Source organism: Python bivittatus, unplaced genomic scaffold (assembly GCF_059951505.1).
Source record: "Python bivittatus isolate LINGU-HERP-01145 unplaced genomic scaffold, Pbiv_v1 ctg000090_np1212, whole genome shotgun sequence".
NCBI classification, from domain to species: Eukaryota; Metazoa; Chordata; class Lepidosauria; order Squamata; family Pythonidae; genus Python; species Python bivittatus.
In genome coordinates, this window is record NW_028277046.1 from 5,687,306 (window position 1) to 5,704,142 (window position 16,837).

The following is a 16,837-nucleotide window of genomic DNA, read 5'->3' on the forward strand; positions in this document are numbered from 1 at the left end:
AAAGGCTCGGGAAGAGGACGAGTCTGGGAAAAGTTCAGGGGTTAGCGAGCGCCTCGCCGCTGTTGGGGAAATCCACATTAATTCAGCTATTGCCAAATTACCGTTTCTGGCAACGGTGCCCCCCACCCACAGCTCCCCAGCTTCCAGGCCACAAAGCCCATGGCAGAAAGTCCGTTACGCCGGGGAAGGAAGAGTAAAAGCAGCCCTGAAGCTGAGCTGTAGGAAGGGGCTCCACCTTGGGTCGAGCCTAAAAAGACCCTTCGTGCAACGAAGTTGGCTACCTAGCCCTGCCCGTCTCCCGCTGGCAGCCGAGCGGGCGGATCTGGGAGCCACGGCTGGATTTTTGCTAGCCAGCGTGGGCCAGAAGCCCCTTGGCCCCCTCTCCGTCCATCAACGCCTTAAAAAAACAAACAAACCCGAAACGAAACAGCGTCCATTTGAAATGGATGCTCCGGATGAGTAATTGGTGGTACTTCGAGGCAAATACATTCTAAGACGGTGGGTGTAAAGCGTATTAATGATTATGGCAGGTTATGTATCTTAATTATCCAATTTCAGTCACTTATGGTAATGGAAGAAGGAAGGGCAGGAGAGGGCAGTGCAAAAAAATAAACAAGGGGGGGAAAAGCAGATTAACATATACGAGGCAGAGTTTTCAAAGGCCTTTTGCTGCTGTTTACTTTACTCGCACAGCCAAACCCTGAAAAACGACCGATGAATTATTTAGCAGCATTAGGACTCTACAATTCGTTGTGATTTGCCACCGGAGCTGCTATTGGCTGACTTTCCGTGACGTCACGGGATGCTCGTTCCCGTCAGCCCACCTGCCAGCAACAGAATGATGTCAAACACTGCAGGCTTCTGTGAAGGAAGTGAGAGGTCCATAAGTTCAGGAGGAGACGGGAGAAAGACGATCTGCACCAGGCAAAGGTTTAGTAACCTCTGGGTTACTATTTCCTGCAATGGCAGGTGTGGATGGAGCTAACTCCTCCACTAAAACAGGTAAGGATGAATCCGTCGGGATGCTGGCACTGTGGGGTTCCCACAAAGCGTCCCCATCTTCCAGGAGCTGATAGCCCGTGGATGAAAATATACATTATTTTCTCCTCCTTTGCTAAACTAGATCTCCCAGTTCAACTGAATGACAGCAGAGGCAGGATTGAGAAAAGGTAATTAAGGGGGAGAAACAGAGCCACAGAAATAAACGATTAAGGTGTGAAATCCTCCACATAGGATGCCATGAAAACCACCAGCCTAGAATACGATAAAAAGGGGATTGGACACGTTTATGGAAGAAGGTTGTGTCTTGGAGTAGAACCTCCAGGCCTAAAGGAGGTTCATATCTCCTTTAATAATATTTCTTCATATCTCCTCCAATTATCAGTGGCTGGAGATATGAAGAAATATTATTGGGATCACATCTGGATGGTCTCTGGCTTCCCAGAGCCCCTTCGTTGGTAGGATAGTGGGTGGAATAAGCTCTCTGCTCTGATGAGATTGATCTGAACTTCCCTTCCCCTACAGGCTATCAATAACTAAGATCCCGAGATCAGTCCCAGTCGGAGAACATGGAATTACTTAATCTTAAATCAAGAGACCAACGGGAGATAACACGGTGCAGAGTCCCACCGTCCTGGTTGTATGGAATTGGCCTACATTTCTACTTGCTTCTGGCCATGCTCCAAGACCTGGAAGGCTGCAGTTAATTTGTATGCAAATTTACAAGGATTAAGTATTTTAGGAGAAAGAGGTAGCCCCAACCGGCCTCTGTTTCTTGGTGGGCGGAGAGGTAAACCAGGAGATGGTCCTTGGTGAGAGCAGGTTTGCCTCATCGCTCCAAAGGGCATCGTTCAAACCCTCGTCTGGGGTGCTGTGTCCCCCTCTGGCAATGTCAGGATAACCGGGATAAGCGTTCCTCTTGGAGAAGGGAAGTTTTCCAGCTTTTTGGTCCCAAATCGTGGAGACACCAAGTCGGCCAGGAAACGGATGTTGAACTGCCGGTTGACGCAGTAGACGAGGTTTCCGATGACAGCACACTGGAAGCAAGGTGGGAATGGCATTGGGTGGGTGGCACACTCATACCACAGCTTGGCCTTGGCACTGCAGCGATAGACGCTGATGCCCATCCTCTGGTTGAGGTCGAAGCGGTAGATGAAGCCGTCGACGCTCACCATCTCGGTTGTCCTGTCCTGACTTCCTCCAGTGAGACTGACTTTCCAGGTGTCTGTCCGTCCAACGTACCTCAGCAGCATGTACCTCAAAGTGCCTCCTGTGACACAGATCTCCCCGTCGCAGACGGTGGCCGTGTGGGCCACGGCAAAGGTGTCGTTGGGTAGAGGAGCAGCAAACGTCCAACGATCCAGGCGTGGGTCGTATCGTTCCACTGTATAGAGGCATTCTCCACCAATGGCATAGAGACAACCATCTAGGGCAACTAACTTACAGTGGGGTCTGGCCTGGTTGAGTGGACAGATCTCCTGCCAGATGTTGGTCAAGGGATTGTAGCAGAAGACATGGTTGGATGGTTTCTGATGCCATCCATGCCCTTTGCAGCCAGCCACTACAAAGAGGTAGTTGAACATGCTGCAGATGGCACAGCCCCTGGAGATGGCTTCAACAGGTATGTGTGTTAATGGAAACCAAGTGTCCTTCTGATCATCGTAGTAACAGAGTCTACTTGCGTGGGAACTGATGTCTGCCACAGTCATGTATTTCTTGCCCTGCATCCTCTTCTGTAGGATTAAGTCCCTCTCCGCAGCATTGAGTTGGCGGTAGATGGCCTGGGTCTTCAGCACTTGGAGATAGTTGTCACTCATGACCTTATAGGCTGCTTCTTGCAGATCCTTCAGTTGCTGCTTCTTGGCCATGCACAAGACCTCATAGCAGTTCCCCAGATCTAAGCGCACATCCAGGCAGGATTCGGAGCTCAGCGGGACATGGAAAAATTTAGCACCCGCCACAAGCTCCACCACTGGCTCTTCTCTTCTGGTGCTCTGGAGATTTTGCACCAGAGATGAAGCAGAGTCAGAGTGAAGAAGAGCTGGAGGCAGGGTGTCGCCACTTGAGGGTCCCATTGCTGGAGAACCAAAACCTTCCATTGGCACCTGGAACTCTGGATTATCTACAATTTTGTGGAAGCTCTCTTTCCGGCTCAAGCTACGTCTGGCCACCGAAGGTTTTGGGAAGATGGCTTCTTCAACAGCAACAACCCCTCTTTCGTCCTCAGGTGGGATGGCTTTTGCAGGACTAAGGAGAACGTTAGAAGATACGTCTGGAACCTTCTCCAAAATAAGCTTGTCAGCTTCATTTTCTGTCCCTGAAGAGTGGACAGGTTCCTCAGCCAAACACTCCTTGGAAACATTGAGTATGTTGGTAGCAGAGAGGGGGCAGGATTGTTGGGGATCCAGGTTGGTAGCGAGGGTGTTTTTATTCATGATGGATTGGGAGGTAGACTGAACATAGTAGTCATAGACTTTGCCTCTCAGGTGAGTGTCTTGAGCTGGGTTTTGCTCTTTGGGGTTCCTCTCTTTGATGAAGTTCTCCTCCACCTGAACTTTGGCCACCGAGGAGAACGCATATGCCACGTGAGATTGCACATGGCGCTGGTGGATTGACAAGCCCATGTCACTGGTGGCACAGAATGCCTGGATCCTCTCCTGTCCATACTGGCTCTCCTCAACCTGCCCCCTCCTGTCTTTTTCCGGGCCTTGTCCTCTTCTCAAACCAGTTTCACTCCCATCCGTGGGGTGGGCCTCTCTCTCCACCGTCTTGGCACAGCTGGATTCAGCTTCCACAGAGGCAACATCCCAGCCAGGCCCCATCTGGCTGCCGTACGAACCGCAGGGCTCGCCCTCTGGGTGGAGTAGATCTAGAGCTCTGAAGCTACTTCCTGAATCGCCCGAATCAGCCCCAACTTTACTACCACAGCTCTGGATGGCGCAGAACCTTTCCTTGGTCCCGTCTTCTGACATCCCACCTTGTTCCTCCCCCTGCAATCCGGTTTCCAGATGGCTCATGTGCCCTGCCTCCTGTTTCTCTTTGGCCTCTGCTTCTCTCGGGGCACGCAGCTCTCTGCCAGCAGGTTTCCAAGCCTGCCCACGCTCTTCCGCTACTCCACGTCTACCCACCTGTGGCAGCTGATTGGTCCCTGGGCAGCATGGCTCTGTCTTCCTGCTCTGGCCACCTCTGTGCCTCAGCCCCGGCGCTGCTTCATTTTCCATCCTGCTGCGAGCCTGCCATTCTCTTTGCTCTGCCCCGGCGCTGGCATCAGCAGCGCGGGCTCTGGTGGTGCCAGGGGACACCCGAGACTTGTAATACCGGTATGCCAACATCAGCAAGAGCAAGGCGGCAGCGGAGAGGGCCAGCCGTCCAGCCAGAGGCATTTCTGATGGCTGGACCCCGCTTCCTTCGGCGCGATGGGTCATTTTCCCATACCTCGCTGGCGCTCAGGAATGCGAAAAATCTAGGATTAATGATTGCCAAGCAGCGACCGGCCGGCTCTGAGTGGATCAGGGCTGCCTCCCTCAATTCTCTGGAAGGCGACTTTAACCTGTCGACAGGTAAAAGAGATCATTGTTCACCTGGTTGCTCAGAGCGCCAGGTGTCTGCTTACTATAGGTTTGCATATTTGAACAAGGTGGGCTGGGCTGGGCTGGATGTAGGCAAAGGAAACCGGAAAGTGAAAACGTCCACAGAGAAGAGAGAAAACTCTTCTGTAAAGTAAGAGTTGTTATTTTAAGCTTTTGTAAACAAGAGAGGTTTCTGAAGGTGACAAGGAAGTGGATAGGTTTAAAAAGAGGGGGCCTGAAAGCTAGGTGGACACCTTACGCCCCATGAGGGATTCCTCTCTTCCCCTCCGAATTTCTTTTACAGATTCTGCTATAAACAACCCTGAATTTCTTTTATAGATTCTGCTATAAACAACACACTCCTAGGCATGTTTTCAGGAACCCGTGATCGGCAGGGCTCCCCGTGCAGAGGATCACCTTCTACGTGTTGAAGAATGTAAAGATGGTGCCAAAAAGATCCCCCCAAAGACTCTCCCCAAAAAGATTCCCCATTTTACTGCTGTTTGTCGTTCAGCCTGGCCTTGAAATCTGCTGTTTCCTTCCTTCTTTACACGTTGAGCATGTCCTTGCTCCAAGCAGCTCACGGTGGCAAAGATATTTCGCCCCCCCGTTTTATCTGTTCGGTGGACTGGACCGAGAAGGCAGATCGGCACGTCACGCTAAGCCTGCAGGTCCCCCGAAACAAGGGTTCCTATTGTAAACCACAACAGCTGATTTTACAAAGCAGAGGAAGAAGAAAGCAGCTAGAAATTTAGCTTAGAATGACGTGTGGGGCAGCCCCAAGACCCTTGAGGGCTCAAAGAGGATTTGAAGCTAGGTCTCCAAACCCCTTGTTGAGCCTTGGGCATTCCAGGTCAGATCCACCGTGAAGACAAGCCCGTAAATCCTGCCTGGAACCTCACCAGAGCTAAATCCCAGGTTGGGAACCTGCGGCCCACGGGCCCAGTGTGCCCCTATGTCTCCATCCCTGGGTTTCTCCCAGGCCGTAATGCCTTGGGCACCTTCACTCTGGGTCTAAGCTTCTCATTTAAAAAGCTTTAAGGGAACTTTGCACATGTTTTGAAGGAAGGAAAGACCCTGACACCTTCCACCCCTGCAAACTAAGGGCCAAAGCGCTATATTAGCTCCACCCACTTTGGGCGCAGGCCACACCCAACGCTCGAACACAGCATCTGGCAGAGTCCAACCATTGCAATTCAGATGACGTTGGTGTGGAGAGGACACAAGTCCACACCGCCGCTTTTCTCGCATCACTTTCCTGGGCTCTGGTTTCACTTTCCTGCTCCTAGGCAGGGAAATTCACCAGCAAGGGATTTGAAAGTCAGCCGGTTTTAGCTGTACTCCTATCCCGTTAAGAGCTGGTTAGAGGTGAAAGTCCCAAACCTGGAATTTGGCACTCGCTTTGCACGGCATGTATACACGCCAGCCTTGGAAAAACAGCTGAATTGCACAGCAAAAACAAACTGCCTTGACGCACGCTGGGTAATTTGCACCCACTTTTCTCAAGCGGGTGCCCTCCAGCCACGCGGGCGACAGAGCCAGCGGGATGGAGGGCACCTGATTTTTTATTTTTAAATTTTGTTTATGGTTCTGGGTTGTGCAATTTTTCTTGGGTCCCTCGGTATTAAAGTGTGAGTGACAAGAGACCTTTAACCGATTTATGCAAGCAGGAGACTGAGGCCAACCACGCACTGCCCAATCCCTTTCCACAAAATTGGATATTTTTAAAAGAATGGTATGCGCAGTTTTATTTTTTTTTTAAAAGCCTCTCCAATGCATTGCTCTTACAATGCAGAATTCCTGCAGCTAGGGAGACGCTGGGATCACCTGTGGGTTTTTAAGCATTTTACTCTTTTTATGGATGTTGTAAGCTGCCCAGTGTCTTCTGGAGTGGGCAGCCACATTTAATCGAATAAATTAAATGCATTTAATCTGGAGGATCAGGAACACCCCGAAGGCGTCTATTCTTCAACCCTCACACTTACACACCCACCTTGGGCAAGAATTACCCACTTCCAGTGAAGGAGAACATCAGGGCTGCAAATAAAATCCCCCTCCTTGGTTCCTCCTGCTCAGGAGAGGCCAGTTGCCCAAATTAAAATTCTGCTTAAGAGATCCATAAATAAATGGAGGTAGAGAGCCAAGGGAGAGGAAGGGGATTCCCTGCAAAATGAAGGGAATCTTCAGCCCATGAATGAAATCTTAAATCTTAAAAGGCAGTTGGACCCCAGCATTGGGTGGCACAAGGAAATCAAGATCTCAGATCGCGAAAGAGCAGCAGGAAGAGTTAGGTCGTTCCTGGGTGGAAGGAACCACGGGCACGTAAGTAAAATGCAGAGAATAAGCAGACCCCTCCTTTCAACGCGATTCATTTCTCCTTGTTAGTGGCAAAGGGGTTTCTTCTATCCTGGCCGGATTCCTGGCGGATTCAGCTAACCACCAATGCAGAGGGCTTGGGAACAAGCTTGGATAGAGCTCCCGAGATCAAGGATTGGAAGGAAGGGAGAAGCAGCCCTGTTCGCCTAGCACAAAGACCCCATCTGGGCTTGCAACGCAGATTTGGGGAGACGCGGATGGACGGCGCCGCTTCACCCGTCTCCCTGAATACAGTGGCCTGCTCAGAAGTTGCTTTTTGGGCTATTTTTACATTTATTTGACTAAATGCTGCGCTGCGACAGGCCAGATCAGCTTCCAGCCCCAGTCCAGGGAAAATCAGGGTGGTTTGCAAGCAAAATGCCAGGGGACTAACTTAGGCGTTTGGAACACAGAAGTCTATTGTCTTATGGGTGGGAAAGGCAGCTAGAAATATATAGAGGCCCTGAATGTTCTTTCTCTTTTCTGCCCTGATGCCAGGACGTAATCTACACAGAAACACAGCTTGGTGCCTGCTCCAGATTTTTATGATGCCCCCTTCATCTCCTCCTTCTGTTTGTCCTTGCCCGGCCAACTTGCTCTCGTTCTCAGAACAGCTCCGTGGAAGAGCACAAGAGCCGTGGCACGCTTCTCCCTGCGGCTGTGTTTGCACCTCCAGATCAGGGAAGGAGCTAGCAGATGGCTTTACATAGCACGTTAAGTCTGGTTAGTTTTAATCTCGGTTAGTTGGGGCGCTCAGCACGCAGGGTAAACCCCCAGATTGTTAGTCTATGGTTCTGTGCCCTTTGCAAAAGCAGAAAATGGGCTAATCAGGTTGGATCACCATCTGTTTCTGTCAATTGCTATGGTTTGGTGCTGTTTTGAAAATGATGCTTTTTTACATATTTGTCTTCAGTTTACGCTTCTGATTCTGAATTCTTTATTAGAAATTTGGGTGCCCTGGGAAAATGAAACTTTCCAGGCTTCTACTTGGGCGGTGAATTGGTGTGCATTATGAAGCAGGCTAAAAAAAGATTTTAGTGTAAACACTGCTCAGCCTGCAATGCCGCAGAGCTGTCTCAAACTCGCCGCTTCATCTGATGCATGCAATAATTACAAATATAGTTGATGCAATTACTTTTTTTTACATTAGTTCAAATCAGGCCTTGAGTGATGTCTGTCTTTCAGTCCAATCGTCTTGCGCAAGGAGAAACCCTGCCGAGAAAAATGGGCTTTGGCAATTTTTTAATGTAAAAAGAGAAAAGATTTCAGAAGAGAGGGAGAGGCTGTCAAGACAAGAAAAAGTACTTTTGGCCTGTCACTCTGAATTTTCACCCTGAGGTTTCTTTCGCTCACTTGGGAAGCTAAACAACGAGGTTAAAATGAAGAGTGGTATAAAACACGGTCTTAATTTTGTAAGTTGCCACGTGGAGGTGGGGGCGAAATATGCCTTCATGTTCGGGGAGAAGAATTTACTGATGTTGCTCCAGGAGAGAGCTGCCAAAAATGCTTTATTTTAAGAATCCATTTGGGGGGAAGGGGCACGAAACAGCACCCACTTTTTTTAAAGAACACTGGATTTCAAACCTGCACCTCTCCAAAAACCGGGCTTTCAACCTGCACCTCTCCAAAAACCAGGTTTTTAGCTCAAAGAGGAGACGGATACTCCCTCATGAGAACTGATGGCAAACAAGGATGGTCAGAATGCAAACTTGGAGTTTTTTTCCACCCGTGTGGAGGGCACTCAGCAGACCCCTTGGCGGGCACTAGGTAGGCCTCCTGTTAGCCGTTGTGGAAGCAAAACAGCCCTGAGATGCACAATTGGGTGGTGGGAAGCACCGAACAGTTTGCTGTAATTTTATCCCCGGCGTAGCAAGTAGACGAACGGGTCCTGCAAACCTCAAGTCAATATGTACCTTCTGTCTCCGGTTTCCTCCTAGGATCTTGGTTGCACAGCGCTGAAGGCAGGTGGATTTATTCTAATTTGGCCCAGGTAAGGGTCACCGGATGCAGCCGAGGAGTTTCTGCCCAGGTGGGGCGGTCCGTGAGGGGCAAATCAATCAGCCCAGCCATGCCTCTGCCAGGCCCAGTTTGGAGGGACGAAAGGAACTTGGGGAGCCCTGCCAGACGTCCCCAGCAAAACTCTTCCTCCGTGGCAGTTCAGCTCCCGCAGGAATGTGCCCCCCTTGGCAATCTCCTAGCTTAAGCCAACTCGTCGGGCTTGCACGGGCACTCCGGAGGGTAACAGCAGACAGTCGATTGAAGCAGAAGACATATCTAGCCAAATTTTAGCCATTCATACAGCGAATGGCCTTCTGGGGGGTTGTGGTGGTGTGGTTTTTGGACTAGAGTGGGGCGAATGGAAAATAAAAGCGGCTTTTTTCTTCTCCGCAGGCAGGTATTCTTAGCATTATAGCGGACTCTATTTCACTGGGGCCGCCCTCTGCCACGACTCTGCAAGGGGAAAGGGATCGCTCTTATACCCATCTTACAGATAGGAAGACTGAGACTGCAGGGACAAGTTCTGCACCCAAGGCAGAGAGTCACTTCTATAGGCAGGGAAAGGCCCAGAGGTTTCTCCTCACCCTCGCCCTGGAGAAAACCTTGCGGCCCCTAAGAGTTGATACCAACTCGAAGGCACGTCAACAAATCTTTTAATCCAGAAAGACAAAATGGCAGGCTCAACGTTTTCTGGATTCACTAGATTTCATTATCTAGACCTCGCGTCAGGTCACAGATCTAATAATACCCTACATGCCATTGCATGTCCCAGTTCACACGCCGCTGCATGTCACCTTTTCACAAGCACCCTCAGATTTAGATACGCTCTCCAACCGTATGACAACGCCTGTTCTTTGGTTTTTCTGGAGCCTGCCTCTGCCCATGGAAGCTCGCTTTCGCTGGCAGAACTCCAACAGGGGCATGGAAAATCCTGCCCTCTGCCAATCTCGAGAGACTCCTCGCGCCCGGGCGAGTAACCGGAGCTGATGTCTCCATCAGAGAGACCTGAACTCTGCTCCCACCCTGGCAGCTTAAATTCCCAAGGGTGCCTTTTTCCCTCCCTTTTTGCTGGCCAGGGCCTCTGGGCACTCCTTCGCCCCCCTTCCAGCACGCCAGTCTCCGGGCCTTAAACCTGGAGAAAGCCGAATGCAGAACAAGCCAAAAGGAGCACCCATGGAGGAAAAAAAAGAGGAAAAATTTTAAAAGGGGAACAGCATCCGCTGTGAGATTTGAAGAGAATCGATATCAAAGGACCGACAACTGCTTTTTAGGCACATCTCTCGTGGAAGGGTGGAGAATGTGTTTTGTCTTTGAAGGGTGCAGAAAAGAATTAATTTCGCTCTCCCCAACTGCTGTTTCACTAAGTTAAGGAGAAATGGGGCAGACGTGGCGGTTCTTAGAAGTTTGTGGGGCAGAATAAAAGAGCAGAGCTTTGAAGGGTGGGAGAGAAGAATGCGTTCATTAGCAATTAATTTCCAAACCAAGACGTTCGGGGTTTTAGTTTCCAGCTCCTCTTCCAACAGCTGAGTACACACTCTGCACATGGCCAGAAGCACCTGCAGAACCCCTCAGTTTCACCTCTTTGGGGCACGTCCTGCTCTTCCTACAGCGGTCTGGGGAGTATGAGGTTAAAACGGATCTGCCAGGAGCGCTGGTAAAAAGCAGAAAAACTCCTTTAAGGAGAAAACATCCCCGCTAAAATTAGAAATTAATATTCCCCAGCCGTTCTCCAGGAATTTAGATCTTTTGCAGGGGTATTTGTCAGGCAGTGATTCTCCGTATTTGAAAGGGGACTTCTAATGGTATTTGTGGGGCCTGTCCATACTGATGTGCCCCACTGAATTCAATGGGGCTCCCCATTCACGCTCGACCTGGAATGGTAGTTAGCATTTCATGGTGGTAATTAAAATAGCCTGGGTTAATCTGCCCTGAACCTGGTTTTGTCCATGGAATTTATCATGAATATTGCGAATGCATTTAGCTTTGTGGCACCCCAAACTTTTCCTGCATGGTACCCCCACCTCCTCACTGGCATGCAGTGGGGTTGAGTTTGGGGTATAAACTTCCACACGGAAGGCCTTCTGCTTCCAAGAAGAGAGAACGATGCCAACATCTCTTCTCACTGCTGTGAGAGGGTTGCCCATGCAAATGGCTGCATTGAGATTCATGATGCCATCTGGAAGTCAAAGGGGAGACCTGCCCTTTCGAAAAATAGTTGGCTTCACTGGGTTGTCCTGGAAAGGCAGTGGGGCTGGAGGGGTCCCGCCTGTCCAAATGTCACGCTCCGATGCGCTCTGGGATCCTGCTAATTGCCTAGACTTTGCTGGAGAAGTTGGGGGTCTTTTCTTTGGAGCAAAACATCTCCAGAGCATTTTCCTGCGGCCTTTATGATGAAGATTATTTTTAAAAGAACGGGCTTGGAAGCTACGGATTTTGGAAAAACAATGAATTATGCATCGGATTGTGAGTGACCCTGTGAACCTTGGCTGATTCCTCCTTGCTATAATTATGTGAAGGAGACAGGAGAAAAGGACCTTGCCTGTAAAAGTGTTCCTTGAAATCACCACCAGCCTTTTCCTCTTTGCACTGGGCATAGTTAAATGATGATACTCATTGCCAAAGGGCACCACAGTGGCCACCAGTAAGTATGTGGGCACCACTAGGCTCACGTCTCAGAAATACCTGATTGGCCATGTGGGGCCTCAGAAGATCAGTGAGAAGACTTCTGGAGTCTCTGTGGTCGTGTCCCCATGGACACAAGATCTGAGGGCCAACAACAGGAGAGAGTTTATTGCCTTCAGAACTTCTCTGTATTCCTCCAAGGACTTTGGGTCACTTCGGAGATGGAATGCTAGACTTCAGAGGTCACTAGTCTGATGGCAAAGATGAACTTAGGTTCTTTACAGCTCTTCATGGAGACCATTGTTGGCAAACAGATGGCCCAAGAGCAGGAGATCCATCACTTGCAGTCCCCCGTGGTTTGTTCATTCCAGGTCTTCAGGTTTGCATCAACTTTGCCAAAGACCACGAGAAGGACAGCGTTTCCCCCAAAGACTTAGCAGCAACCCCTTCAGATCATTTTTGGGAACTGTGACTTGGTCTCTGCCAAGTCCCATGTTTTTTGTCCTTGGGAGAAGAGAAGGCGCACCCATTGGCAAAACAAGGAGACATGACTGGAGCAAATCCTAAGGAGAGACCTTCACCTAACCTCATCCCCCTCGAAGTCTCAGATCAACTCCCATGGAACTGCAGTGAGTTGAAAGGAAAAGGGGCCAATTCGGAAGGATGCTGGAAGGGGAGGAGGAAGTACGTAAAACGGAACACGACAATATCAGGGTCAAGAAGATTTAGGGTTTCTAGAACATCCAACTGTGTTTCAACATATGGGGAAAAAGTCCCGATGGTAGGACCTGAACAACAGAGTTACAGAGATGGTGGGTTCTCCATCTCCGGAGGCTTTTAAGAGGTTGGGCAGCCGACTCTCAAAAAGTGTGATGTCGATACTGCAGAGGGCAGGACCGGATGACTTTATGGTCCCGTCCAACTCTGCAATTTTACGATTCAATAAGAATACTGTGCTGAACAGGAGAAACCCTAATAATGGCTAGAGAGGGATTTTGAAGACAAGGGCTCCATGCAGCTGAGAACCGCCCAACCTTTCCGACCGGCCAGGTGCCATGCTAGGCTCTCCAAAAGTGACTCTTCTGCAAACCCTCCAGCCAGCCTCTCCCCCAGATCGCTCTACACTTTTCGAAAACGGCAATCTCCTTTTTTCAAACGCCTGCTTAGAAACAATAAGCTTTTTTTTTTAACACGGCGACATACCGCTCAGAAAGCAATTTGAGACAATTGCATCGGCGTTTTGGAGCCAGGGCACCGTTTCCAAAAACATCCCTCCCCCGTGCACTGGAAATATGGGAGTGGGGGGGAGAAGACGGGGTGCTTTTGAACCCAGTTTGGATTTCTGCTGCAAGGGGGGGGGAAGAGAACTCCCAATACGTGATTGGGGAGGAGACTTAAACAGCCCAGGGCGCCAAAACGGAATGAGAAATGGAGACGGGGTTGTAATTCAGCAGCCCCCTTGTCCGAAAACATCCGCGTGAGCGGTTACACTGCGAAGGACCCCCGGGCCTTCCCGGGATCTTCTCCTCTCTCTCTGCCTTCCGGTTCTCCCTGGGACATTGGTCGGCTTGTGATCCTAATTGAATTTAATTGTCTCCCGGATGTTCTGCTAACCCTCTTCCCCAGTCCCTTGAAAGAAGGCCACGCGGATAATGCAAATTCTCGCCAGGCCTGTGCAACACATATCTGCGGGCATGTTTCATCCACCTCTTTCGGAAAAAGCAGCAATTAATTTTTTACAAGCTAATCATTCCCTCCAGGCAGATTGTCAGCAGAGGACCTGTCATCTCCCATCAATAATGGAACAAACGCGGCTTTGCCCAAAGTTCCCCCGCCCGCCCGCCCGTCTCCTGCATTATTCAATTCTGTAGCATCAAACCTTGGATAGCAATCCTTTCACTGATGTCCTTTGAAATTACCTGGCAAAGGGAGTTGTGGGGACGGGGGTGGGTGGGAGGGAGGGAGGGAGGGAGGGAGGGAAGCGATCAGCTCCCTGATTTACAAGCGATGGCTTAGGGGTTTGTCTGTCTTCAGATCTTCTGATGCGGCGGCGGAACAAATCAACCCGTGGAACCTGCACAAGAGAATTTCAGACGGGAGGCAGGAGAGGAAATTAATCTGGGGGGGGGAGGTAGTTGACAAATGTCGGAGGGAAACCGAGAGCCTCCTTCGGCACGGCTCGCGGCAAGGATGCTGGGACTTGTAGTTTGGCCACTCACGTCGGAGAAGAGGAATAAATCTTGCCGCGAAGGGGTCCGCGGTGCACGAAAGGGACGGTGTGTCTGAGCCGGAAAGCAGAGACATTTATCAGATCCCCTTTTTCTTAAGAAAAATTTGCCTCTCCTCCCTCCGGGGCAGAGACGGTGAGCCTCAGAGCCCGCGGGGAGACCACGATCGATCGATCGGACTCCTCTGCTGGGGAGCTGCGTGACTCAGGTTGGCAAAGATTAAGCCCCTTTCTCCAGACCTGCTCAGGTGCCTTGGGAAACAGTTCACAAATGCCACTGCAGCCTTAATGTCCTCATTTCCATGGTTCCAGGCTAAAATTGCCACATTTGCATTTAAATGGAGGAGAGGGAGTCTGTAAATCTCCATTTTCTTAGCGAGTGGGAATAATGGTGGTTTAATCACGTTCAGAAGGGGGCCCCCACCTGCCCCGGAGCATCAATCCGAAAGAAGAGGACGGGGCGTAGAATAGCAAGTTCCTGGAGCAAAACTGGGAGCGAGCAAACATTCGCTCCTCCAGAAGTACTAGTTCTCCCAGGCCTGACAGAGGTCAGCGATGGAGAATTGGGGGGAACAATCCCCCACGGAGGGTCCTGAGGCTGGGGTCAATGTCGGCTTCGAATGGAGTGAGGGTCAATGCCAGAAGAGCAGGCCTCTTCTTCTTCTCCGTTAAAACAGCGATGGGCAGGAGGAGGATGGTGCAAAAATAAATTCCCCGAACGGCTCAGGAAAACCACCCCCAGATTTTAAAAGGGGCGTGGAGCAACCTTGTTAACATTCCTGAACTTTTAACTAGTTTAACTCAGATTTAGTTTTGCGGCTGGCTTCGCCCACTCTGGAGTGGACACCCAAAGATTCCGCCCTGTTTTTATGTTTTGGGGGGAAAGGACAGGAAGGGAATGCAGAAAAGCTGGCATGACGTGGGAAAAGGGGGAGGAAAATAAACTTTCTTCCCTCTCCGTTTCCTAAAACTAGAACTCCTCGTTTGGGAAAGGGGAAGAGATTTGGGAGGTAGGACGGAACAAAAAGGGCGGGATCCCATATAAAAACGTGTGCCACCTCTGACAGTTTTAAACATAGCAAAGAAACGGAAGAGGAGGTGCTAATGGAGCTTCCATGTTCAGGGGTAGCGTATCTGACGCGTCCAAAGCCAGAAAAATGAATTGAGGACCAGGAAAAGTATTCCGTAATACAGCCTGGCTCTCCCCTGCAAGTTACCATACACGCTGGCATAAATCAAGTGGATGTATTTGACACTCTTAGAGCTATTTTGCAAGAAAAGAGGTTTTTTGGGGGGTGGGGGGTCTTTGGTTGGCTGGGTCTCCCTGAGACTTGAGGGTCAAACCACAACAGGAGGAAAGCTCTGCTTTGCCGAAGCAAGGCAGATGGTCAAATGCTGGTCAGAGGCTTTGCACGCCGGGTGTAAAGGCCACAGCTGGACAAGCCTGTCTTTCTTACCGAAGGAACAGACACGCAGCTCCTAGTGATTCGGCAAGTAAGGACGCAGCTGCTCAGGTTATATGTATGAAAAAGGTGGGATAAAAATCTAATAATAATAATAACAACCCAGACTGAACCGTCGTTGATAAGAAAAAAGTCCGGAGAGTGGACACTGCAGTCTCCGGAGACAGCAGAGCAGAAAAGAATAGGAGAAAATCAGAAAATACAAAGACCTGCAAACAGAAGTAGAACGACTGTGGCAAAAGAAAGCGAAGATAGTCCCAATAGTTACAGGCGCATTAGGTGCCATCCCAAAACATCTGGAGCACCCCTGACGACCATCAGCATTGACCAAATCGCCATCCGTCCATTCCATTACTTGGAACAGTTTACATCCTGCGACAATACCCTTTAACACCCTCAAACAGCACACCTGCCTATCCCAGGTCCTTGGGAAGGACTTGACAGGTGGATAAAAGCGCCAAATCCAGCCTAAACATCTGGCTGACTGTGCAACCAACAATAAAAATAAATTGCGCACGGCCAGCAGGCCCATTTGGGTGCGCAAACCAGTAGCCTCCGTTTATCTTCTCCTATGGGGATTTGATCCCGGAGGATTAGCATCTGTTTGCACAGGGCCTCGGAGAGATAACACCTTATGCAAACATTTGGTGTTATTAATTATCTGCTGATGAAGCGTAATCTCCCCTTGCCGGTCCTCCTCTGAACCCCGGGCGGGTTAAACATCTCTCAGCAGAACAAACAGGAAAAGTCCTGGACGCGTTCATGTCCTGGCATAATGTCCTCCTTTGTTTCCAAGCCAAAGGCACGCAGGCCTTCGCACTCGATGCGTCCTTAAAGAGCAAAGTTTATTTCAGCAGGAACGCTGGAACGAGGGTTGGCAGCGTGGCACTCGAAGGAATATTACCCACATCCCTCTGGGCACCTCCCCGGGTATCCGCCAGGCTCTCTGCTGCCTTCAATTCTTGTTCTATTCTCTTAATTGCAAGAAATTTAAATGAGGAACTGGTCGTCGGCACGCCAAGCATCAGCCTCCAATATTGTCCTGATTTTGTAGACCAGCCCACAGCATTTTTATAACTTCTAGCATACAGGTAGTCCTCATTTAGCGACCACAATTGGGACTGGCAAGTTGGTCATTAAGCTAAGTGAAACTACAACTGTGCTTATGATCTTACTTCAGCTTTCCTTTGATTTATAGACCTGTGAAGGTCGTAAGTGCGAGGATTGGTGGCAAAGTTACTTTTCCATCACTGTTATAACTGCAAATGGTCACTAAGTGAGGCAGTCGCTAAATGAGGACTACCTGTAGTGGGCTTAGCTTGGAATGGCATCTTCCTGTCCAGAACAACCAAGGCCCGTCTTCAGCGTGTGATCAAAAGAATAAGAGATCTTTCCTTGCAATTATTCTTTATGTACGGAAGCCGCATCGTATCTCTGCTCTTGATCAAACCCGAGTCTTTGAAAAGCTCTATTTTCTTCTTTCCCCCCCCATTTTGGGCACCCTGGAAAAGTCCCCCACGACCCCGCCACCAGTTTTCAGTTGGAGCAGCTCTTCATTTTCTTCGTTTTTAATAACCAGAGGGAGGAAGATGCAAAGCAGTGGG

General features: G+C 49.8%; 1 protein-coding gene across 1 annotated transcript; it reads right to left on the reverse strand.

The window, feature by feature from the left end:
* Positions 1-489: 489 nt before the first annotated feature.
* On the reverse strand, positions 490-4,569 carry KLHDC7A (kelch domain containing 7A). The gene has a single exon (XM_025164100.2). It carries the CDS (start codon positions 4,422-4,424, stop codon positions 1,851-1,853), a length of 2,574 nt encoding a protein of 857 aa, XP_025019868.2. The 5' UTR covers positions 4,425-4,569; the 3' UTR covers positions 490-1,850.
* Positions 4,570-16,837: the final 12,268 nt, after the last annotated feature.

Excerpts from the sequence above, each read along its gene's own strand:
- KLHDC7A (XM_025164100.2), bottom strand. The coding sequence starts at position 4,424 with ATGACCCATCGCGCCGAAGGAAGCGGGGTCCAGCCATCAGAAATGCCT.